At 44.2% G+C, this 24,937-nt stretch overlaps 1 protein-coding gene across 3 annotated transcripts in view; it reads left to right on the plus strand.

Annotated features, from left to right (window-relative positions):
• NPR3 (natriuretic peptide receptor 3) overlaps window positions 1-16,682 on the plus strand; it is a 65,339-nt gene extending 48,657 nt beyond the window's left edge. For 2 of the 3 annotated variants that reach the window (XM_082650676.1, XM_082650674.1), the window contains exons 4-8: window positions 5,124-5,259; window positions 10,858-10,952; window positions 12,784-12,919; window positions 14,656-14,743; window positions 15,744-16,682. In XM_082650676.1, coding sequence (XP_082506802.1) covers window positions 5,124-5,259; window positions 10,858-10,952; window positions 12,784-12,919; window positions 14,656-14,743; window positions 15,744-15,855 — 567 coding nt within the window. In that variant the 3' untranslated portion in view covers window positions 15,856-16,682. The remainder of the gene's footprint in view (window positions 1-5,123; window positions 5,260-10,857; window positions 10,953-12,783; window positions 12,920-14,655; window positions 14,744-15,743) is intronic. The other variant, XM_082650675.1, reaches the window with a different exon arrangement.
• Window positions 16,683-24,937: the final 8,255 nt, after the last annotated feature.

A 24,937-nucleotide genomic window follows, 5' to 3' on the forward strand; every position in this document is an offset into this window, starting at 1 on the left:
CATTTCCTCGGAGTTACTAGGATAAGGGTAAAAATGTACAACTTCACTTTCCTCAAGGCTAAAACAAGTCAGCAAGTGACCAAGTGTGAATTCCATGAAGGCAGGCCCAGTATAGAAGAGCAGTATAGAAGGCCCGGTATAGAAGAGGGGTGTATGCCAGTAAGAGTGAGAACCCCTCTTTTGATGTTGAAGAATTGGTGATATCACTTGATTTATGGAAGTTCCTGCTGTTGTTACTCTATATTGTAGATTTTAAATTTCATGTTTCAAAAGAAAATGGAATGAAAACAGATAGGATCTATATTTTTATTGTATGGAGGTCATGTGTGCAGTGTTCATCGAATGCATAATGTCCTTTAACCTTCAGCCTCCCCATGCAGCATGGCCAGGCCACTTTCTTCTGTGTCTACCATCTCCAGTGGCCTAGGAGGGCAGGACAAGGTTCATTTTCAGGGTCTTATTACTAATAATTCAAGATGAAGCTGCCACTGTTTCTGCTGTGATAGGGAGAGGCAGGTCCTGGACCATCTCTCCTCTTATCTGCCTGCCATCAAAATGTCCTTGTCCCTGATCTCCCCTTTAACTGATGGGGACGTTAAGGCTCATGTCTTTTCAAAAGACTCTTAAGAAACACTGCCCCAAACCCTGTGCTTTCCTGATTTGCATTTGGAACCATTGGTTTGTGGTGAGAAAGAACCACCTTACGACATGCTTGAGTACATGTGAACACGACGAGCGAAGCCCTGGGAGAGCCTAGCCTTGTGCTTAACTTTGGTGGCTTTCTCCCACTAGTCTCCATCTGAGAGCTTTACAGGCTTTCTCAGGTATCCAGACGACCCTGGGAGCGAGATTACTGCCGGGTGGTCCACTCTCACTTTACAAGAACAGCTGAGGCATGTAGCATTCTCTGCTGTCTTGTTTGGAGCACAGGCATTGAGGAATTCACCTATGAATTTGTCTCCCCAAAGAGAAATGAGAAAGACTCTGCTCACTGTCACAGATAAGAGCCATGTCAGGAACGGCAACTCTTTATGCTCAGTTAAAAAAGAACTAGATTTCTTTTTTTTTTTAATTGAAGGATAGCTGATGTACAATATTATATAAATTACTGGTGTACAATATAGTGGTTCATGATTTTTAAAGGTTATATGCCATTAATAGTTATTATAAAATTCTGGCCATATTCCCCACATTGTACAATGTGTCTTTGTAGCTTATTTTATACCTAATTGTTTGTACCTCTTAATCCCCTATTTCTATATTGCTCCTCCCTCCTTCCCTCTCCCCACTGTAGCCACTGGTTTGTCCTCTGTATCTGTGAGTCCGCTTTGGAAAAGAACTAGATTTGTATTCAGCTTTTCCCATGATAGAGAATTAAGAAGAAACTACACTAACAAATAGACATGGCTGACAGGTGCTATCAGGGAGAAAGGCCAAAGGCAAAAATGGCTTTCTTTTATGTGGAATAGCTGCCACTGGCCAGCACCAGAGGACAAAATCAAGGGAACTGAGACGAAATGACGGGAGAGCATGCTTCCTTGTTCTGGGTAAACTCCCCAGAATGAGCGGAAGATGGTGAACGATTTCCATCTTGTTTGAACGAGAGACACTTTGATGCACAGCGCAAATCATTATCATCCTGGAGCTGGTCCCTCACGGGGGTCGACTTCACCAGCTGCCTTGTGTGGAGTCCATCTACGCACCAGTGGGGGGCGGCGGTGCTGTTTGATGGAGACGAAACTCCTATGGCTCATGAACTGTATTTGTTCTCTTAACTCTGCCATCGAGCAGGGGAATGGCTGCATTTAGGAATTTAAGGAAGACTCATGGCTAATGACAGTAAGGAAGGGCTTTCCGGCTAGAAATGAGGCTTACTACTAGAACAGGTCGGTCAGAAGAGGGAACGCTGTTTTCTTCCTTTAGTAACCACTGCCTGATCTGTCAGGCAGGAGTTTGAAGTCCCAGTGTTGTTCTGGCCAGAGGCGGGGGTGGGGGGTGGGGGGTACGGACCAGATGACCTCGTTCCTTTCAGCCTGGGGGCCAGCGGAAAGTGTTCCAAAGGCAACTTAATACTCTGGATTTATTTTTCTCTCTCATTTTTTTAAAAAATTGGCACTTCCAATTTTCAGTGTCTATAATGTGCTAATGGGCTTTCCTCCCATTAAAAAACACGTGTGGATGTGAGAATGTTCTCCTCGAGAAAAGACGGTCTCTGGGGTCTTGCTTCTGGCTTGAGGTCCTATGAGGTAGGTGTTATGAAACGTCCCCCGCAGCGGGCTGGGGTGTGAGTGAACCTCAGTGGGGGCCAGCAGCTCTCCTGCTAATTTTGGCAGGAGAGGGAGACACTCAGCCAATTTGAGAGGAAAGAAGGTAAATTTTGCATTTCATTTGCAAACCCAGATAAAATGAGTTTTTGGACGCGAGCAGGTATTGAGAGCCTATCTATTCTCTTCTACCATTAAGCCTGTGAGGACAGAAGTAATCCAAGTTCATGTTTTTCAGCCAGATAATTATTCTTCCCATTCCGATTGTAGAGGGGGCAGCTCAGAGGGCGTATCAAGAAGGAAGGGAGCTCAAGAGCCAGACAGAGGGTGGTGCTGGGACACGTGTCCAGTGCTTTGGGTGGCCAGTGGCAGCGTGGCAGCCCAGGGTTAGGATTTTGAGAAAGAGGAGGGAGCGAGGTGAACAGGTGATGTCCAGCAGCTGGTACTTCACAGTCTAAGTAGGGGCTGTCTTAGACTCCCTCAGAACAAGGACTATAGATGGGACAACTCTCACTTACAGAATGCAGGGAGATGGCAGGTGAGTGATGCCTTTAGGTTCTCAAAGTAAGGAGTGGATCGGACCAGGGCTTTTCAAAGCCATCTTATATTTCCCATATTCCACAATTCTATGATGCTTCCCTCTGTAGCAGGGTGGTTTTTATACAATTATCAAAGAGAAGATTGATCTTTTGAAAAAATAGTTTTTATTGTGGCCTGAGGATTAAGTTACACAGCTGCAGTCCACTCATTAAAACTCATTAACTCATCAGCATGCTACTTTCTCAAGCCATGATGACTTCGTGGCCTAAGTGAAAATTTCATATTCCTCTGGAAAATTGAATTAGCATAGCACAATCAGCAGAAAATTATCTTTGACTAGTAGATTTTATTTCTACACCATTCTGCTTTGCCTAAAAAAATAATGACTCTGAGACTTGATGGCTAACAGTAAGAGCTAATGTCTACCATTTGCTTTCACAGTCCCAAGAGCTGTGTTAGATGTTTTACATGCACTCGTTCATTTAATCCCCAGAAGACCTCTATGAGATGAGTAGATACTAAACTCACATTTAGTCGATAAGGATATTGAAGACTAGAGAGATCAACTAACATGTCAGGGCCAGGATTAGACTCTGGGTCTAGCAGCTAACTGAGGGGTCTCCTGTAAACCATACTCTTCTGTCCTCTGCCTCTCCCAGAGGGTCAGTGGAATTGACTAGCTTGGGCTGCACCCATCGCAGTTGGGTGGAATTAAGGACGTGACTTTGTGGAAGAGAACTGTTTGGAATATGAAAGCATGAACAAGGAGGCTTAGTTTCCATTAAGTGTAAAGTGGGTCAATAAGATATGTTGTAATAGTAATTAGATCCCTTATTTTTTGAACACTGCTATTAGGAATTAGAAGCTAAGCAGGATTCCTAGGTTTATAATTCTCTGTCTCTAGACAATAACAACAAAAGCTAACAGGGAGTGCTGACTTTTACATATTTTACATCTATTAGTTCACTTAAACATGACAGCAACCCCTTGAGATAGGCACGAATATTTTCCTCATTTTCCAGATGGGGAAAACTGAGACCCAGAGTGGTGCAAAAGCACAGCCAGGAAGTGGCAGAGCTGGGTGGCGAGCCCAGGCTCTTTAACCATTATTCTAGCCTGCCTCTCAGCACTAGGCTTTGGCAATTCTGAAATATTCGCTCCTCTGATGCAAACAGGACTTATTGTCCTTCAGGATGGGATGAGGCCAAGAAGAACTGGACGTTGAGCCATGTCTTCTGTGAATGTTTGTGTATTTGAACCAGGTGGCTCTCTTCCTCCGGGGTTTCCTTCTACGACTGGGGCAGGAATGCCTCTCTCAATGCCTCACCGTGGTTGTCTGTGGGATGCCCAATTCACTCTGCTGCATGGAATTCCATTCTTCTGAAAGAAGAAGGCTGGAATTTGGCGGTACTCTTATACCTAATCTGTAAGCTACTAAGTGTTTCAAGATTGTATTTGCTCAGTTCATGTTCAGTGAACGTTACAGTGGGTTTAAATGTGGTATCAGAACTTGCCAAATGGTGCTTATAGAAGGACACAAGGCTCAGAAGGATTAAGTGACTTCTCCAATTTCACATGAAGTTGTATGTTTCTGAGCGCAAGGGCTATCTTACTTGAGCCAGGACTCAACTGAGATAAACCAATGGCCCGTTTCCATTCTTGTCCTTGGAGCTTGGCAGGGACTGGAGGTAGGGAGTGGTCAGATGCCCTGGAACTACTCAGAACACAAACTGGAAAGAGAAACTGAGATGTTGATGCTGGTAGAGGAGAGGACAGAAATGCTGGGCAGGCAGAGATGGCAGCGTCCATTCCTCTTTGCCCCCTTTGCGCTCTACTAGGAGTTCAGTAGTATTTGAATATGAATGAATGGACCCCTACTGTGTTTTTAGCCATGCTCTACATTCAGGGCATGGAGATCACAGGGGCTGGTGAAGATGGAGAAGACCTCAGGGGGAAGGTTGGACTCTAGTTGGCTTGAGGTAGAGAGCAGATGTGGGAAGAAGGAGGGCACGTGTGCAGAGGCATCTATGGGCAAAGGCTGATGCGCCTGGAGTACTTAACCTGGCCCACAGGTACAATGTTTTTGACTTCTGTAATATCTTGTCTGCTCTCCAAACTCCCAAACGGGGGAAGGGTTTTCCTGACAAAGCCAGTGCCAGGAAAATTGTGGCATGAGTCTTGTTAGCTACTCTTTCGCACACCTCTGCCATCGCTTATGGGCCTCGAGTCTAACTTGTTAACCACTTGGATTTGCCCACATTATTCCCGAATGTGAGTCGTTTGTTGTCTGGGCTCACCCAGCTGGGCTTTCCTTTCCAGGTTAACATGTTTGTTGAAGGATTCCACGATGCCATCCTCCTCTACGTCCTGGCTTTACATGAAGTACTCAGAGCTGGTTACAGTAAGAAGGATGGAGGGAAAATTATCCAGCAGACTTGGAACAGAACATTTGAAGGTGAGGTTTCAGTCTACCAGGCAACAACACTCTGCAGCTGACCAAGCTGCTTCTTTCCTCGTTCTGTTTTTCTCTCTTACAACCTTGGGACCTTGCCGGTGTCTTAACTTTTCTCAGCTGTAGAAGAAGGATAATAAGTTAAGATCAACCCACTTCACAGGCTTGTTGTGAAAATTAAATGAGATAAGGCTTGTGAAAGTGCTTTGAAAGAGTCCCACTGATAGAGGAAGTGCCTTGTCTCCTGATTACTAGATGACAGCTCTAGGCTTCTTAAAATTAATCACAAGCTTCATTCACAACAAATAATCAGTTTGTGAAGAGTTCTGTGATCAGTTTTTTTTTTTTTGCGGTACGCGGACCTCTCACTGCTGTGGCCTCTTCCGTTGCGGAGCACAGGCTCCGGACGCTCAGGCTCAGCAGCCATGGCTCACGGGCTCAGCCGCTCCGCGGCATGTGGGATCTTCCCAGACCGGGGCACGAACCCGCGTCCCCTGCATCGGCAGGCGGACTCTCAACCACTGCGCCACCAGGGAAGCCCTGTGATCAGTTTTAAAAGGAATAATCCCAGATATACATTCCTCTGTTCAAAACTGGGAGGTTTGAGATGATAAGCAGGTCCATGTGAGCTCTCTGCTTATATTTTATTTTTTAAAATGGTGAATACCAGCTGTTGCTTAAGAACAGAGAAGTATAAGAACAATGACAACAACAAAATGGCTCGTCATCTCATCACTCAAGCAATCTCCGTTGACATTTAAACATTGTACAAGAATGAGACCATTCTTGGCTGGAAAATTTGAATGCTACAAAAATGTACAAAATGAAAAGTGAAAGTTTTCCCTTCACACCCTAGTCCCCTGTCCCCAGTGTAATCACTATTAACAATTTCCTATGATTCAGCCTAAAGATATTTTATGCCTTCTGCCAGCACATACGCATTTGTATATCTTATCTAAAAACTTTACACAAAAGGGCCATACTATGAATGCCATTCTTCATCCTAGCTTTCTCACTTGTATGTCAAGTAGAAGAAATTTCCATATAAGCGCTCATAGATGCAGCACATTTTTACATGATGGTTCCATATTTTTCCACTGTTTGGCTGTACAAGTATTTCTTTCCCCAGTCTCCTATTGATGGGCACTTCTGTTGTTTACAGTTTTTGCTATTATGCAAAATGCTATTATGATCTTACACATCTTGATGAATTTTTGTGAGTACATCCAATAGGGAACATTCTCAGTCATGGCCTATCTGGGTCCAAAAGTATGTTGGTACCTTTTAAAGTGCATTAGGTATTGCCAAATATCTTCCAGAAAGGTCTACCAGTCCACAGTCTTGGTAACAGCATGTGGAGTGCTAGTTTCCTCTCACCTCCTCATCAGTCAAAAAAAAAAAATGAACACGAGACTCAATATGAGAATGATCTAGCTGCTGGAGCCCTGCGGATGTCGACTTCAGATTCACTCAGTCATTCATTCATCAGATATTCTTGAGCACTTACTATGTGCCAGGCGCCGGTCAAGGCGCTGAGGATTCAGCGGTGAACTAAGGAAATCCCCTGCAATCAACTGAGCTTCCATGGTAGTGAGGGAACTGGCGATAAACGAACAAATATACCACTTCAGGGGCTATAAAGTAAAGCAGGTTAGGGGGCTGGAAAGTGATGGGAGGGGTGTGGTAGGACTGCTAATTTAAATAGAGTTGTCTGGGAAGGTCTTTCTGATAAGCGGTGGTTGAGTAGAGACCTCAGAGTAGTGAAAGAAATTATGTAGATGTTTAGGAGAGAATATTCCAGAGGCAGCAGCAAACACAGAGACCCTGAGTGTATCTGGCAGGAGAGTGCTGAGGGCCCCCATAAGAGCGAGGAGGTGTGGCTGCAGCAGTATGTGAGCCGCAGCGTGATTGTAGCCAGAGTCAGAGGTAGTGGGGCCAGATCCTGTGGGCCCGGAAGCTGCACTGAGGACCTTGGGTTTCCACCTGAGTGAGATGGAAAGCCACCAGAGGGTGTCGAGGGTCAGGATCTGTCTTGAGTCTTTTTTAGATGGGGGCTTTCTGGGGGCTGAGGAAAATAAACTGTAGTATGCTGGTGGGTAGCATCTGAGGACTGCTGCCATACAGGTCACTGACCAGAGGTCAGGAAACCCACAACCTAGCCACTGGCTGTGACCTCAGTCCTTTGGGCTTCTTCTTTGTCACCAGTACTAAGGGGGCTGGACTAGCTGATGACTGACAAAGACCCTTTCAGTTCTGCATCATGCCAACTCGTCCTTTGAGCCCTTTAATGCACTGGGGCTATGCCTATATGTATTTATCAAGGCTAGATTTGGGGCACGTGTTTTTTTTTCCCTTGGGACTCCCATCCACTCCACTGCCTCGTCTTGCCCCTGGTTATTAGAAAGGGTAGGACGGCACAGAGAGGTCAAGTTCCAGCGAGAGTTGTCTGGGCAGCAGCTATGGTGACATTTGGTGAATTTCATTTCTCCTTGGTGGTTTCAGTGGATGCCACATCTTACTCAAAACTAGAGTGACATCTGCTTTAACTCTGGACAGATTGTAGGACATGAACGAATAAAATAAGCCTCCAGGATTATCTTGCTCGACCTCTGACTGCTTCAGCTGAGGAGCTGGAATCAAATAGGATAAGAGGGCATATTAGGACTGAGTCAAATTTCCCAGAAGTTGTGTCCTGTGCACTGAGAAACCGGCATGTGTGGACATGACCTTGGTAGGCCACATCCTGTTCCTAGTTACTCCTCACTACACGATGTGGTCATTTGCTCTTGGTCATCTGAGGGAGGTTGTTAAGGGAAGGGCAGGTGCCCACACTGGCTGGAACTCAGTTTTCTTTAGAGGACATGGACTAAATTTTCCCATAGGCCAACCTGATGCTTCCATTCTAGGGCTGGGTCTACACAGGCAATACGAAATGAGTCCCAAAACAATCAACTGTATAGTTCAGTCTAAACTTAGAATCTCATTTGTCCAAATGTAAAGATAATTGAAGCCAAGGTAAGTTTTGACCTTGAATTGTTTGAAGAACCCATTTTATTTGCTAAACAATGATCAATCTGAGGGTAGCCCCCAAAAGAACTATAAAAAAATCCCCAACTGTTCTAAAATTAAAAACCATTTAAATTTTAATGGTCACTGTAAGTGACCATAAAGTTGTCAAGGGAAAAATACTCTGGACGTTATCTGACAGATTTGGATTTCATTCCCGTGAAACCTATGACCAAATCTCGAGGTTTTCAATAAATGGCCTGGGAAGAAGCTGAATTTCCTCTCTGTGTGAGAGGTCAGAGTGACAAGGTAAATAGGACTGTGGCTCAAACCTTGAGCTCCGCTACAGGCCAATAGAAATGAGGGTGGAAAGTCTCATTACTTATGTACAGGAAAATTCTGCTGTCAGCCTGAAGATCTCAACTTATGTACAATACTCTCAGGTGAAGTCTCACTTGCTAATTGGCCACCTGAGGGTTCACACCCCATTTCTTGGCAGAATTGTAATAGCTTAAAGTGTATGAGGTCTTGGATTACTAGGGCCACCTTGCCTTATAAAATACTCTGCAAAACACGTAGCAGAACACACCATCATAAACACCTCTGAACAGAACAGCATATGGTTTTAGACAGCCAATATGTTTGGAGATAAATGTATATATATTTAAATGACATTAATTACTTAAAAGTTGTATAGACTGTCAAGGATAAGCTAGCTTGAGATAGGTGTATCCTCTGTAATCAGTCTATGTTAAGAAGACAAAGAAATCAAGATGAATAGTAGCTCCATTCTGTTTCCGGCAAAGTAGACCAAAGTCTGGAAAAATCAATGGGCCTTCAAACAGCAACCCAGAGGACAGTAAACCCACATACTTGCCCTCTCCAAACCACACTAGAGGATGGAGCGTTCCCTTGGGATCCCTTTTCCCAGACATTCATTTTACTTCCGGAGAGAACCACATCAGTAGAGGTGCCAATTAAGAATTACACTGAACTTTGCCACAGTTTAAATTGAAAGAAAAAAAATACTTAGAATGTGGCTGACATATAAATTCTCTTAGTTAATGAAAATTGCAACATAGACATATTTAATATCAACTAATAGTATATACGTATTTGCTTTTATTGATTAGCTGCTGTAAGCCACCATTGCTAACCAAAGTAAATCCAAATCCTTTGTGTGGCACTCAAGGCCCTCCATGCTTGGCCACCCTGTTCCAGCTGTTCCAGCTTTACGTCTCACTGTTCCCTTCCATACACATGGGCCACCTCCCCCAAAACCTTACCGTCCCTTGGATTCCTTTCAGCTTTTGTGGCTTTGTAAATACTAACAGGGCTGCCTTTCTGCCTAGAACACTCCCACACTCTGCTGGCTGCTTGTCTGAATCAGAGGCTTCACCAACATTCCTATAAAAGACCTGCTCTCTTTTACTGAGTCCCCCAGGAGTCTCCAACTAGATGTGCCAGCTCCTCTTCTGAGTGGTGTGGGCACAGTCAGAATGTCCTCTCCCAGATTCCAGGCATAGCGATAGAAGTAACGACAAAAGAAGGAAACGACCGACTTCTCTTAAACCCATGTTGAAAGTACTTTACCTGTTTCAGCTCACTTAATCTTTTCAGCAGCCTCTTGGCAGGGAGCTACTATTATGCCTCTTTTACAGTCCTGGAGACTGAGGCTCCGTGGGCTAAATCCTTGCCCAAGGTCATAGGCTAGGAAATGTGAAAGCTGGGATTCAGATGCAGGCAGTTGGATTCCAGCGCCACCAAAATAAACCCCTTGTCTAGGCTGCCTCTCTCTTGAGCAGACACTGTGTCCAGATCATCTTTGCCTCAGCATTAAATTCAGCCCCTAGTTATCACTGGATAAACAATGAATACTTTACTGTATCTATATGAGATGATGAATGTTAAACTCATTTCACAGTATCTGTAAGTCAAACCTTTATGCTGTACACTTGAAACTCACACAGTGAGATATGTCAGTTACATCTCCATTAAACTGGAAGACAGAAACAAAACCCCCAAAACAATGAATGAATGAACACACGTGAGATAAAACTAGCTCATCTTTGCTCTTGGCTCCCATGACCTGCGAAGCAGGCCCTTTGCTCTCCTGGGCGTCCAAGGAGCCCACAGGCAAGCACATTCACTGAGTCCTGGGCCTGGAATGGGTTTTCTTTTATAATGTTTGCCCAGTGATAACGTGAACCCATGACAAGTCCAGGAACTGTACTACAGCTCCACTTCTCGCTCTGCATTTTTTGAAAAAATTAATACAAAACTCTGGGATAAGCATACTGCTTTCAGGATTAGCCTTAATCTTTTTTTTTTTTCTTCTTTAACATATTCCCCAAAGAAGGTCATTTGTTTCTTTTTCTTTTCATTTTTAAATGGAGAAATGTTAAGAATTTAGGAATGCAGACACAGATGAAATTACAATGTCTTCAAATGCCAACAAAAATGCTCCGAGTTTGATGAGATTCCCTGTGGCATGAGTTTGTTTTAAAAAGTCCTGTCAATTCATTTTCTTGTTTTTGTTGGCGGACAGAGGCATTTTAAGTAACCAACTGGAGTCCTTTCCATCTCATCCTCTAGGTATTGCCGGGCAGGTGTCCATAGATGCCAATGGAGACCGGTACGGGGATTTCTCCGTGATTGCCATGACCAACACGGAAGCGGGCACCCAGGAGGTAAGAAAACAGGACTTCTGCCCCAGCCGCTCCTCTGCTTGTTGAAATTCCAAGGAATGTATTTGTCCTGGTGTCCAAATAGCTGCCCCGAAAGCAGCCTCCAAATAAAAATGAGCTGCACACAGGGAGTTTCCAAGAGAGGGCTTCCTTCTGGTTGAGGGTATCAGGGAAGACTTCAGGAAATGGTTCCACGTTTATCCTAAGTGGGGAAATCCTACCTTTCAAGTGGCCAAGAATCACATCTCAGTCCTAAGATACAGGACAGCATCATCAGCTGAGAGACGTAAAGTGAAATTGTGTATTTACTTCCTCCCTAAAAATTTGAAAAAAAAAATTGTTTTTGGCGGGGGTGGGTACAAACTGGACATGCATTAGTATTTCAAAAGATGATGGAGTTTCAGGACAGCATCACGAAGAGAAAAGGGTGCCCTGGACACACAGAGGAGTTTCTGACACTTCCTGGGGTGTCAAGCTCTTGGCCTCAGCTTCCTCGGCTGTAATGAGGAAATCATAATCTCTCCCTTGCTGACCTTACGTGATGATCACAAACACCAGATAAAATGGAACCTAGAAAAGGACTGTATAAACTTTACATGATAAATACATAAATAAAGATTATAGGAATAGGCAGTGTTTCAGGTCCCATAATGCGGTTCCCTCTCTGCTTCTCTGAAGGCTCTCACCCAGAGTTGATGCTTCTGTCACACTTCCTGCGACCCTGCATGAAGGACTGTCTTCTCTCAGTCCACACGTACTTGGCCTTTGTGGGAGGGGCTGAGCCGGCAGGACCCGCACTTGCTGCATTTACTGCACGGTTTTTTACTCTTCGATGATCTGGGTCTCGTGTATATTCGAGTCTCCCCCTCTATAAAAGGTGGATAGTAACCGTCTATTATAGATAGGGTTGTGGTGAGGAGTCAGGAGTGCATGTGTGTAAAGTACTTGGTATGTGCTCAGTACATGCCAGTGATTGTTAGTTTGGTGATTATCTAGAATTCTTTTCATTCTGACATGAAATGGCCTATGAGAGCTTGCTGGGCCTCCTTCAGGAGAGAGGGGGGGAGGGAGTGTCACAGGCCACTCAGGAGCAGGGTGCCGGTGCCCAGACAAAAGGGAAACGGATCCCGAGAACCTGGGTGCGAAGGTACTTCTAGGTCAGGGCTCAGGGAGCTGATGAAACGGCTGTTGAACAAGAAACTGAGAGTGAACCTGGAACTGACCCATAAAAGAATACTGATTTTTGTCAGGGGCCACAGGAGCTAATTGAAAAGGAGTTCAGCTTGGAAGTGGGGTGTAAATAGGGTAAATTCATCAGAGAGGAGAATGTAACCCCCGAAGTCAGGATGGGGAATAGTTTCGCAACCCGAGGAGGGTGAAGTGGGAAGTTCCTGAAGACGCTCTTTAATGCTTGAATCATATGCCAAGCTAACTGAGTGGTGTGAGGCCCACTTAGCCTGGGACCCTTAAGATGGGTCCTGACATCCCTCATCCCTGAAAGGAACTTGGGCCTGACAGATGGCTGACCACGTGGGCTGCTCTGTGGCAGGTGGGAGAAGCAGTACCCTCTCCCGTGAGCAAGGGAAAAGCCATGCCTTCCCAGCTTATTGCTTTCTGTATAACCACCTTCCCTGCCATGGGGAGTCCGCTCTCCATAAATTCTGCTCACCTTAAGAGCGCTGTTGGCGCCTGAAAATCTTGACCTACAAAGTCCTCAGAAACACACCATTGCAGTCAGTGTGAACGACAGGGGAGCCCACTCTGTGCCTCGTTTGGAACCAGATAACTTTGACCTTTCAGTGTGTATATGTATATATTTTTTGCCTTTATATAGGTTATTGGTGATTACTTTGGCAAAGAAGGTCGTTTTGAAATGCGACCGAACGTCAAATATCCTTGGGGACCTTTAAAGCTGAGAATAGATGAAACCAGAATGGTGGAGCACACAAACAGCTCTCCTTGCAAAGCATGTAAGTTTAGAGACTTAATTCTCTCTGTGTTTCATCATCTATGGTATCAGTATAATGCAGGGGTCATGCCCTGAAAGTGCAGATTCCTGTTTCTGATGTGGTAAGACCCATGGGAACAGTTCACAAACTGGCATCCGCCTTCAGCAGAGGCTTCTAGGTCCTTCTTCCCTTCCATCCTTTTCCAAAGTGGTAGAAGGCATCTCCCTATTTTTACATCTTGTACTATAATTTCTTAGTATTTGAGGTTTACACTTTTAGGGAGGATTAAAATATCAAATACTAAATGTCACTCGCTTATTCATCTCTTGTTTCAAAGTTTGTATTTATTCTCTTATCCCTCAGAACCAGTGTCCCTTAGGCACCTGAAAATTTACAAATTGGCAAATAAGTGTGAAATCTGTTATTTATGAGCAGCCTTGTCATAAATATAGAAGCAAGTGGAGGGTCTCATAAGGAGCTTAAAAGTAGGAAAATGGTTGGAAATCATTGTTTTAGCAAGACCCTTTGATAAGCTATTGAGGGAGGGCAAAGTGAGTATCGACCTTTCAGGGAACTTGTTCACTTTAGGCTAATGTATGTGTGTTCCTTATGTTTTGGAAACAGTCTTTAACCTGTGAGGTATTTTTGTATATGCAATAATTACGGGAAGGCATAAGGCAGAAATATGTTAAGAACACAGTCTCTGGAGTTATTGGGCCTGGATTTGGAATCCCACCGTTGTCACTTACTGGTTTTGTGAACCCAGGAGCGTCCTTCTATTTCTTTAAGCCTCAGTTTTCTCATATGTAAAATGAAAGAAATGTATCCCACTCTTAGGACTGCTCTGAGGATTAAATACGAATGCATATAAGACTGTGTCCTAAACTCTTTCTACACAAGCTAGCTATTTATCGTTTTTATATAATAACTGAGACACTACTGAACTTGATTGTTACATTTTCACAAAGCTATATAAGACATTTTGACATGAAACTCTGGCTTTGGTGAGAGAACATCTAGAAACAGAACATTAACTCAATGAATTTTCTCACCAAATCTTCCAGCACTTGGAAGTGTCACCATCGAAGTGACACTGAAAATGACAAGAGCCGGCTCAGTCCCATGGTCTCCATGGTTGTATTCTCTGCCAGTAAACTCAAGAGTGTGGCTAGATCTGAAAACTTCAGTTTCCAGTTTTCTTCAAATCCTTCTTGAACCTGCTTTATTCCCACTGTGCTCACTTTTTTTTTTTTGTAACAGTCATTCATCTAGTATTTTCTTAAGTGCTTTTTTTTTTTTTTTTTTGTGGTATGCGGGCCTCTCACTGTTGTGGCCTCTCCCGTTGCGGAGCACAGGCTCCGGATGCGCAGGCTCAGCGGCCATGGGTTACGGGCCCAGCCGCTCTGTGGCATGTGGGATCTTCCCAGACCGGGGCACGAACCCGTGTCCCCTGCATCGGCAGGCGGACTCTCAACCACTGCGCCACCAGGGAAGCCCTTAAGTGCTTTTTAAGCTTTGCACTTGGTAAAGAACCCTCAAACCCCAAACCAAACCACAACCACCACTGCCACAACAACGAACAGGATCCCCTAGAAAATAGTTCTCAAAAAGAAAGGAAAATTGGAAAATTTGCCCCAAGTGGGAAATTGAGAAACACCTTCCAATGAATGAAAGTTTTCAATGACTGAAACGTCAGAATGAGGGATTTCTAGCTATTTCTCAACATGAACTCAGATTATCTCTGTTTCTTTTTCAAGCAGGTGGCCTAGAAGAGTCAGCGGTGACAGGAATTGTTGTGGGAGCCTTACTAGGAGCTGGTTTGCTAATGGCCTTCTACTTTTTCAGGTTAGGACCACTTTATAAGGTTTTAAAATTCACTCCCCTTTGCCACTGGCCTTCGAACGATCCTCCTTGTGACCTGTGCCTATCTTGCTCTTACCCAAAAAGCATGTGGTGAGAAGAACTGAGCCATTCCTTTGGTGTGACGCTGGTTTGGTGGTCAGTGGGTTAGCATACCAGGCAGTGGGTCAAGGTTTCTATTGCCTCCCGCTATGGGCCACAGAGCCACTGCTGTCTTTGGCTTACAAATATTCTGACCCCATTCCTACCGCCCACCACATGCGAAAGTGGAGAGGGAATCTGGACAAAGGGAGAATCAACTTCCCCAGTCTCCGGCTTCCTCCAGTTTAGAAACAGGTGCTGGGCTCACCTTCTGTAGAGGACGTAGTGGCTCCAAGCAGCCTATGCTCTCAGGACATCTGTGCTCAGTATTTGAGAACCCACATGCTTAGTGACCACTGTGGTTAAGCCCCAAGTCTTGTAAAGTTGTAATATTTATGTGTGTTCAAGATACCGATAGTTTCGCATCTTGAGACCTGTTCATTCCTCTGCAATCTTTGGTGGTTGAGTCTGTGGCTTATTCTTAAGTCAGCGGACCATGATTTTTTTCATTTCTGTATGGAACTGTAACTGCGGGTGTATGTGACTCTTTGTGGGGACAATTGTATTCCTGTACGCTTCATCTGATCTTTATCTAGGGCATATCCTGGGAGCTGGGGAGAGCTTCTGTGGCAGAATAGACAAGACTTAACCCACGAGGCACCCAGGGAAGAAGGGGAAGGCTTGTTCTATGGCGTCTGGGAAAGCAGGCCAATTTTCCTCCTTGAATAAGGGACAATGCCTTAGGGCACACTACTTTAATCTTTGACCAGGGTTTCATATTGTGTCACTTCTCATTTATTAACCCAAACCCAGATGTCCCTTGAGGGCATTCTTTGTAAGAGAAACCATAGTATTTTGTAGCCAAGCGAGGTTTTATTACTACATTCGCTTTCCCTTTACCCAGGAAGAAATACAGAATAACCATTGAGAGGCGAAACCAGCAAGAAGAAAGCAACGTTGGAAAACATCGGGAGTTACGGGAAGATTCCATCAGATCCCATTTTTCGGTGGCTTAAAAGGAAGCCTATTCTTTTGGCTTGAGATTCTTTAAGGAGATAAATGGGATGAAAAACATCAATGGAACAGAAGGGGCGCTCTTGAAAAACTCATTCTTTTAAGCAGTTAGTCATTTCGTTGTAAAATTTCTTTAGAAGCTCAGGAACTGTTATTAATCACCATATGCCTCCCGGCCTTTCATCTCGTGACAAACAAATATAAGAATATAACGTCACTTTGTTCAATGTTCATACTATTTCAAGGGCACATGATCAGATTTATGTTTTGAAGGTCTGATGTCTCCATATCTTGATGGCTTTTGAGGGGATTTTATGCAAGGCTATAAAATGTGTTTTTCTTAAATGAGATGTTTTATAGCTAGAATAAAATAATTTTTACAAGTAGAATATCCTTGAAAAGAATTTAACCCCAAGAAGAAGAAAACGTAATGAAAAGTCTCAAGGTAGGAAATACGTCATTCCTTTCTCTAGCGCTGGTGGACAGATCTGAAGTTGAAAACTGCTCTGTCCGATGTATACATTCAGGTCCTGACTTCATATCTCGAAAAAGAATCCCCCCCTGCCCCCTGTCTCCTTCAGCGTCTCATAAAAGCTACTCTGGAAAGTTGTAACTATTAGTAAGTTAAGAGGATTTATACAAGAAAAGCAAATCTAAGATGTTTCATTTTTTAATATAAAAAAGCCCTATTTCACACTAACACTTTATTTTTAAGTATTTTAATCTTATATTTTACTATTAGAAAATGTGTCTATTTTTTCATTTTGAAGATTAAATTTCACTTCTATTTTAAAAGCATGGGTAAAGTGTACAACAAACCAATAATGATGAAAGATGCCTCTCTTTTTCTCCCTCTTTTCCTCTTCCCCGTGGCTGTAGCCCAATACAAATTGCTGCTTTAATTACAGAGATCTGGAAATGTACTTAGATTATAGACTCTACAGGAATACATCAGTTTACCTGTTTTAAATGCAACTTGTTTTAGGGATAGACTCCTTCCAGTTCTGGCCAGTGATGAGTGTCAAGACCAAGGATGAAATTTAATAGAATTAAGTCAGGTTTTATAAAAGGGAGGCGGTCCTTTTTTCTCAAGAAGAACTTTATAGAGTTAGAACTTGACAGTAAGCACAGAAACGATACATTTAATAGATGACATTTTACCAAAATTCACAATGACGATTTTGGTTAAAAGAGGGAATCTAAATAGCTACTATATTCCCTTTTAGTAAACTCCAGAGAGGCTTGCAGTCATCCACTAGTAACCCATGTAACAGGCGTAGGGATATGAGGAATCTGGACAGGGTTGAATAAGTGTATACCAAATCTCTACTTTGTGCCTAGTACTCTGCTCACAGGTTTAAACTCAGGTTGCCGCTTTCATGTATAATTTGTGGAGAAAATAGACAATGAGGGAAGAATGGGAAGTTGCCAGATCACTGTACCATCTTATCATGACGTCACGAGGGTCTTTCCTCAATAATGTTTTGAGCAGCCGGAAAATAGTTTTAAAAATTATCTTAATGTCTGGAAAAGACCATCTATAGGAGGAAAATGGGGCAGTTTAAGAAAATAGGGGAATATCAGAATTGGAGCAATTCCTAGGTAGTGATGGAGGCTGTGGCTCACACTGGTAATGGTGGAGGTGAGGCAGGGCGAGTGAGAGCCGCGTGTCCTGAAGTTGGCCTGAGCTTGCTTCCCTGGAGGCGTCCGCCACTCCTACTTCAGCCAAAGTGAATGGATTATTTCTGCGTGAGGCACATTCCCCCTCTATTGTTTAAAAATGGAACGCAGGCAGTTGGAGAACATGATAAAAGAATGAACTCTGATCAACTCAAGGGACTATGTTGTAGTTCTCCATGCTGGGTGCAAATGAAAAAGTGCTGAATTCAAAACAGGATGGAAAAAGCAGGCAAGAGAGGCCAGCGCCAGAAATTCTGACACAGGAAGACAGTTTGGGAAGTAAAATCCAGGAAAGTGATGCGTGTAACATCTCAGAACTCAACGTGAAAACAGAATGGAAGAGTTGCATCCATCTTATTTTTGTGAGTTGAGAGACTATTTCTCTCTCATTTATGTTTTTCAGTGATGTTTTCCACGTATTTTAGAGATACTCATTCTCTATTATCTTGTGTTTGTAAAAAAAACATTAAAATTTTGAGCCTATGTGCTTATTACAGGGAAAAAACACTCTTACCTGGCTGCAGTCTTTGGGTAGAAACATTTCTAACCTTTCTAGAATTTATATAGGGACTGTTAACGCTAACCTTTTTAAAGCAAATATCTTTTATTTCTACTTCAGGTAGAGGAATAGTTCTAAACCTAATATTATATTCCCAGGTAAAATCTTAAAAAGTTTAAGTGAGAATTTAGTCTTTTAAAAATGGTAGAGCAGGGCTTCCCTGGTGGCGCAGTGGTTGAGAGTCCGCCTGCCAGTGCAGGGGACACGGGTTCGTGCCTCGGTCCGGGAAGATCCCACATGCCGCGGAGCGGCTGGGCCTGTGAGCCATGGCCGCTGGGCCTGCGCGTCCGGAGCCTGTGCTCCGCAACGGGGGAGGCCACAACAGTGAGAGGCCTGCGTACTGCAAAAAAAAAAAAAAAAAAAAAAGTGGTAGAGCAAATCATGAGGTTTCTGATATTTGGACGCCATTCTCTTCCAATCTTAAAGTGATTCTAGTGTTCTTAAGATTGTTTATTTACATGTCTGTTTGCTATCCTTTCTTCCTTGAAATTGTCACATGAGTTACAAAACTCTATTAAGTTTTTAAAGCTCCCTTAAGTTGGGAAACCTTTGCTAAAAGTGTAGGTGTTTGGCCCAAGGTTACCCTGGGTTAAGACTTCTGGAGGTTATAAATCGGGATTGAAATTCCTAACTGCTAACATGTTTGACAACTAGTTATTCATGGGGCAACTTCACCAGTAGCCACATATCATATGGTAAAATAAATAGGACTTTAGTTCTTAAATCGTTCATAAATTATTATCCTGAACTCCAGGGCGTTCAGATTTCAAAAGGGATACTTTATCAGTATTTTCTTATCTGGCCAAACATAAGCTGACATTGATACAGGTGAGAATGAGTATATACTTTTTGTGTGTATACTCTTGGTGTTGGAAATAAGTATAGGTTTTTATGGTCATCATCATCATCTTAGATTTTTTCTTTTCTGCACTCAGAAATAAAAGCTTTCTCTAGGTGATCACTTCTATCCAGGAAGAACTTTCTGTGTAGAGTGTGGAGCTTCCCCCAGAATGACCACAGGCTCCACAAGGAAGTCCCTGTAAACACTACATTTCTTGGAAGAACCATCAGCTTGTCCTTTCCTGAACCGCAGACATGGTTCCACAGGCTTTAAAATGGTTCTTTACACTTCAGAAGCTATATTTAATGGAGGAAGGGGAGAAAGGTAGGGAAAGTTAATGCCTCCTTTTCTCTTCTTCCGTAAATTCAAAGTCTTTTGCTTTGGAATGTCAAGCACTTCTCCCTAATCACATGCTCCTGGTATCATTCACTTATTCAAGGCACCTGTGCCCTTTGCTTCCCTAACTGACCACTTTACTTCTGCTTGCCCCTGATTTTGGGAGTGTGAGATTTGCTGTTGACCGTGAAAGTAAGGCCATTGTATAGACCTTATACAGACAGAGACAGGAATTCGGAGTAGGTCCGGTGGGCTGACCACCTTCTTGTGAGTGAGCATAAAGTAGCTGTTTGTGGAAGTCTCTTAGGAGACCAAATAGAATATTATGCCACTGGTATTAAGGGAGTGTTTATAAACTGAAAGGAACACATACCTATGTTTCTTGGGACACAAAGCATTCGGATCCTGAGTGGATGCAGTCATAAAGCCAAACACCAACCAAAGTCAGGTCCCTCGGTCTACGTTTCATGGGGTTGGTTTAGTTATGCCGTGTGGTTCAGTGCTTCATAAGGAAGCTGAAGACGAGCTAAGTTTCTTCTTCAGTAGAAAAAATGGAAACTAATAACATGGAGTGTGTTTTGGGGGTAGTGCGGAAGCACAGAGAATGAGGTGGTGCTGTTCAGAGGAATCTGTTTCTTTTTCAGTTGATCTTTAGAACTATAGAATAACCTATAATTTAGTTCCTCTTCAGTAAGAAGCTTGGGACACACCCAGCAAGAAGAATCAGGATCAAGCTCTTCCGAAAGAAACAGAAGAGGGTAGTGTTGCCAGCTGCCAGCATCTTTACCGCCCCTCCCGCCAACGACCTTTCCACTGTCCACCATGGCTCCAAAGATGCATCAGCATCGTGCCCATGCAGGTAGCAGCTTGTGAGTACCTCCATGCTTCCTCAGGGGGAAAGAAGACCATGTGCTGGCTGTAAGAATGTAGCTGGCTTTTGATCAGAACCCTTACCTAACTTGACCACGTGCTCCCAGGGCAGTTCAAGCCTCTGATGTGCATATGCTCCAACAAACCTGGCTTCGGTTTTCAGCATGTAGAGCTTGCAGGTGTGCCCCCATAGCTAGACTCCAGGATTAAATCGACTTTCAAAAGGTGCTGGATTGCAGTTTGTTCAAATTTCTCATTAACCACTAATGTTAATTCCTACCAAAGGCAAAGCAATTCTAAACCAGCGGATGCTGTTGATGTTCATATTTTAAGCCACTTCAAACACGGTGAAGGGGTTTCAGTGGGAGCTGAGTCTCAGAAGTAAAAATCCATATATTACAATAACTCTTTGATGTATCAGGTGTGGGATGATTCCTAGGGGACATATTTGAACAAGCAGAATTAAGAGTTAGCTAAAGTGCTGCATTGCTTTGATTCACATGTTTAAAACCTAAATTTCTACGTGCAAGGAATAAAGGGCCCATTCACCAGGGTAAGTCACAACATAGGCTACCAAAGTGTATTCTATTTGCTAGGAGAACAAAGCTGTCATAGCACATAATAATTGCTCAGAGAAGGTTGAGAAAGAGGAAAATTTGGATTTTGAGACAGGATATCCTATTTATTATTCAATGCCAAGATCTTAAAATGTTCAGTGTGGTGTGTCCTACAAGACAGCAATGAGGTGCCCATAACAGCCTGGAGATGCTGTGAGTTTGCAGATCTTTCTGCTGGGTCCTGGGAATCTGAGTTTTGTTCCCTGTGCATGGTGCATAATTGAATTCAAGAGGACACAGAACAGACACGTGGGGGATTACTTCTGCAGCCCTTGTCTTCTGGGCCATATTATTCACTGATAATTTACTATATAGGACTACCGAACAGTACATACCTACCATGAGTCTGGTAGAAAAGTAAAAGTAAAAGCTGACAGCTACATACAGTTTATTATTCGAATGTAAGTAGAACTATCTGCATATAATGTGATTTAATTTATTGTTGTTTTGTGTAGAAAACGAGAATTAATGACTGTGGATATAACCCCTGTTTTGTATAATATATTTTATTTCTGGTGCAAATTGGTCAGTTAAGATATCTTCATCTGGTGTTTGGATATAAATGTGTATGTGTTCTTGTAAATGTTTCTGTTAAGCAAGAATGCCACATGCTCACAGTATAACAATGTGTTCTCATTAAAAAAATACGTCCCACAGAAACCTTTTCCTGTTTATAATTCAACCAACATACACTGCACATATCCCTATTCTCCGAGGACTTTCTGGTCTCCTAGGACCAGTTTAAGTAAAAGATTAATTAGCAGATGGGATGAATTGTGCTGTCTGAATGGTACCCATGAAAGAACTCAAGAATTTCTTCCCAGGACAGGGAAATTTGCAGAAATAAGAAAAGAATATATTATTAAAATGAGGAGCAAACCTTGAATTGGCAGGTAAGGGGAGAAATCTTTGTGAATGATATCCTGAGTCTCCACAGCTTGAGGACACCACATAGCTCCACGTTGGCCTCATATTATTATGTGCCTTGCCCACTCTGAAGAGGTCTCAAGTCAGTTTTGTCATTCTAAAGAGCTCCTCAGTTTCTAGGGTACTAAACAAGTCAATAGCCTGGAGCATCTACAGGTGACTCTGGCTTGTAAAAAGCTGCTTCACTCTCTGGGAAGTTAGTCATGATTTACTTTAAGCCCAAGAAACACATAGCAATCCTCAGGGTTGGATCAATGTGTCCCGGGCCCTGCTGCTGCTGTTGCCACCGCCAGTGAGGTCCCCTGGCAATACCATCAATGACACATTGGGTACTGGAGTTTGAGAAGGTTCTGCATCAGGATGCTGACTCTAGGGTTGGAGGTTGGGTCCTGGCAGGAATGAAGGGCGGGGCCAGGAAACCTCCAGGAAGCACAGGTGTCTCAGTCTACTTGGGCTGTTGTAACAAAATACCATAGGCTCGGGCTTATACAACAGAAATGTATTTCTCACAGTTCTGGATAGTTTGGTTCCTGATGAGGGCTTTCCTCCTGGCTTGTAAATGGCTGGCTTCTTCCTGCATCCTCACATGGCCTGTCCTGTGTGTGTGTGTGTGTGTGTGTGTGTGTGTGTGTGTGTGTAGAGAGAGAGAGAGAGGGAGGAGGGAGGCTCTTTGGTGTCTCTTCTTATAAGGACACTAATCCTATGATGGGGCCCCATCTTTATGACCTCGTTTAACCTTAATTGCTTCCTTGGAGGCAAATACAGCCACACTGGGGTTTGGACTTCAACATATGAATTTTAAGGGGGACATAAACATTCAGTCCATAGCACAGAGTATTATCACTACTTTCCTACATCACTTTGGGGACCATGGCCTCCCTGAATCTTTCCATTCCACATCCTACCCATTTTGAATTTCTTCATGAACACCTAACACCCCACAATAGGCTAAAGATGCCTCATGACTGCAACTAGTGGGAGGTATGTCCCTGGAAGAACCCTTGGGAGCTCCAAAAACCATTGATTTAGGGCCTCACCCTAACCCTAAATCATGGGCTTCTGAGGTTGACTTAAATAGCATCTACTATTGGGAGAGGTACCAATGGCTGCGGATCTTTAAAAAATTAGCAATTTAATAAGCGATCTATTATCATCAAACTAGAACCACGAAAAATAATTCCTTTTGCAGGCTTTGTGCATCCCTGTCATAGCTGCCAAAGCCCTATCATTCCCATTTCATAGACGAAGACACAGTGGAGCCAGACTCCTGGGGTTTATATCCTGACTCTGATCCTTGCGGCTGTGTAACCTGTGTGACAATGGGGATAATCATAGTGCCGAGTTCATCAGCCTGCTGGGAGGACTTCAAACTTGCCACACAGTGAAGCATTCAAAAGAACGATTACCACACTCTCCTGTTTCCTTGGATAAGGAGACAAAACTCTCAGCTGGCCATTTTTGAGCCTTTTCAAGGCAATTTGGCTTGATGACACCTAGTCCTGCCTTCTTAGAGGATGAGATGAGAGACTATGAAGAGAAACAGGTCCCTTTTCCGTACACTGTCTCCCCCACCCGCCAAAAGGTCCAGACAAGGGACAGGAGGGGACAGTGATGAAGCTCTCAGAGGGCGTGAGCAGTTTCATTCAAATCTGTTTTCTCCTCAGCTGGACCGGTGTGTCACACCTGCCACACACATCCTGATTTCCGCCACTGGCTGAGAGGACCTTAAGGACCGCTCCCTGGACCTCATCCCCCCCTGGGCAATGACGCTAGCAGCTGTGATCAGTCAGAGCAGTACGTTCTCCCCTGCAACATGAGGGACTCTCGTGTGCCCTAAAGAACATCTTTCCCACCAGGGGCTGCCCTCACCCCAGGCCTCCCCTGAGAAAGCCGGGATTTTGTCCCAAACGCAACAGCGGCACCTCATAAGTGTGTTAGTGGATGGCGGGGGGGATTTTCCAGGGTAGACAAAAGGGGGTTCTTTTTCCACGGCCACTCTAGTGGGCCAAGAGAGACCAGGCATCCTGCTGCCTGCTGGAAAGTGACCTCATCAAAGCCATGAAATTCCTGGTGCTTGTGGGGCTTCTCCCCATGGGACCTAGTGGCCCCAGAGACCAGATGAAGACAGAGCGCTTTTCTGGAAAGCCCGCCACAGTGCAGAGGGTCGGGTGAGGCAGGTCTGGGAGGCTGCATTCCAGGCTGCGGCCCCTCCTCCACATCCCTTCTTGCAGACGCCGGTGCTGGGCACCCTCTGGCGGGGGTGGACCAGTTCCATCAAATGCTTGAGAAGCCCCAGCTGTGCGTGCGAGCTGTGCTCCCCCAGCTGTGGCCGTCGTGGGTGCCGTCAAAGGTATTTTATGCTTTCAGGCGAAAATCCTGCAAGAGGCCCTATCTAAATAGAGCTGGCCCCCTGGTGTCTTAGTCGTATACCCTTGATGACTGTTCTCAGCATTTTATTCGGAAGGAGAATGAAGAAGGAGAAGGAGCGTGTGCCCATCTCAATCCAACCCCAGTGGCTATTTATGGGGAGCTCCCTACACGCCAAGACTGCGCCAAGCACCTACACTGTGCTCGTTTATTTCACCAGACATGGTTATCCATACGTCACCCCTACGAAGCAGGACTCACCTTAGAGGCACAGAGAGGCTAAGTAACTTGCCCAAGGCCTCCCAGCTACTAGGCGGCAGGGCTGGGGTTTGAAGGCAGACCGGTGGCCGTAGCAACGGCCATGCCAAACTGCTGAATCCCGTGGCTCGTGGTCAGTTCAGTCTCGATCAGTAGACCTCGCGCCCTTTTCACTTTCCACAACCAATCAGATTCTCATCCATCTCTGCCTCTCCATGTTTACTGCCGCCAAACCAGGCCTTTATCTAAACCTCACCCCAAATTAGCAGGGAGCAGCCTCCTAACTCTTATTTCTAAGCTCTCCTCTTTTAACTCATTTGTCTCACCACTGCCATGTCAGTCTCCCTAAAATACTGCTGTGATAATGCTTCTCTTTCTCTCTTTTTTTTTTTTTGTAGTATGTGGGCCTCTCACTGTCGTGGCCTCTCCCATTGCAGAGCACAGGCTCTGGACGCTCAGGCTCAGCGGCCATGGTTCACGGGCCCAGGCGCTCCGCGGCATGTGGGATCTTCCCAGACTGGGGCACGAACCCGTGTCCCCTGCATTGGCAGGCGGACTCTCAACCACTGCGCCACCAGGGAAGCCCTAATGCTTCTCTCTTGTTCAGTAACCTATAATGACTCCCAATC

The sequence above is a fragment of the Grampus griseus genome (assembly GCF_964374135.1).
Source record: "Grampus griseus genome assembly, chromosome: 3".
NCBI lineage: Eukaryota > Metazoa > Chordata > Mammalia > Artiodactyla > Delphinidae > Grampus > Grampus griseus.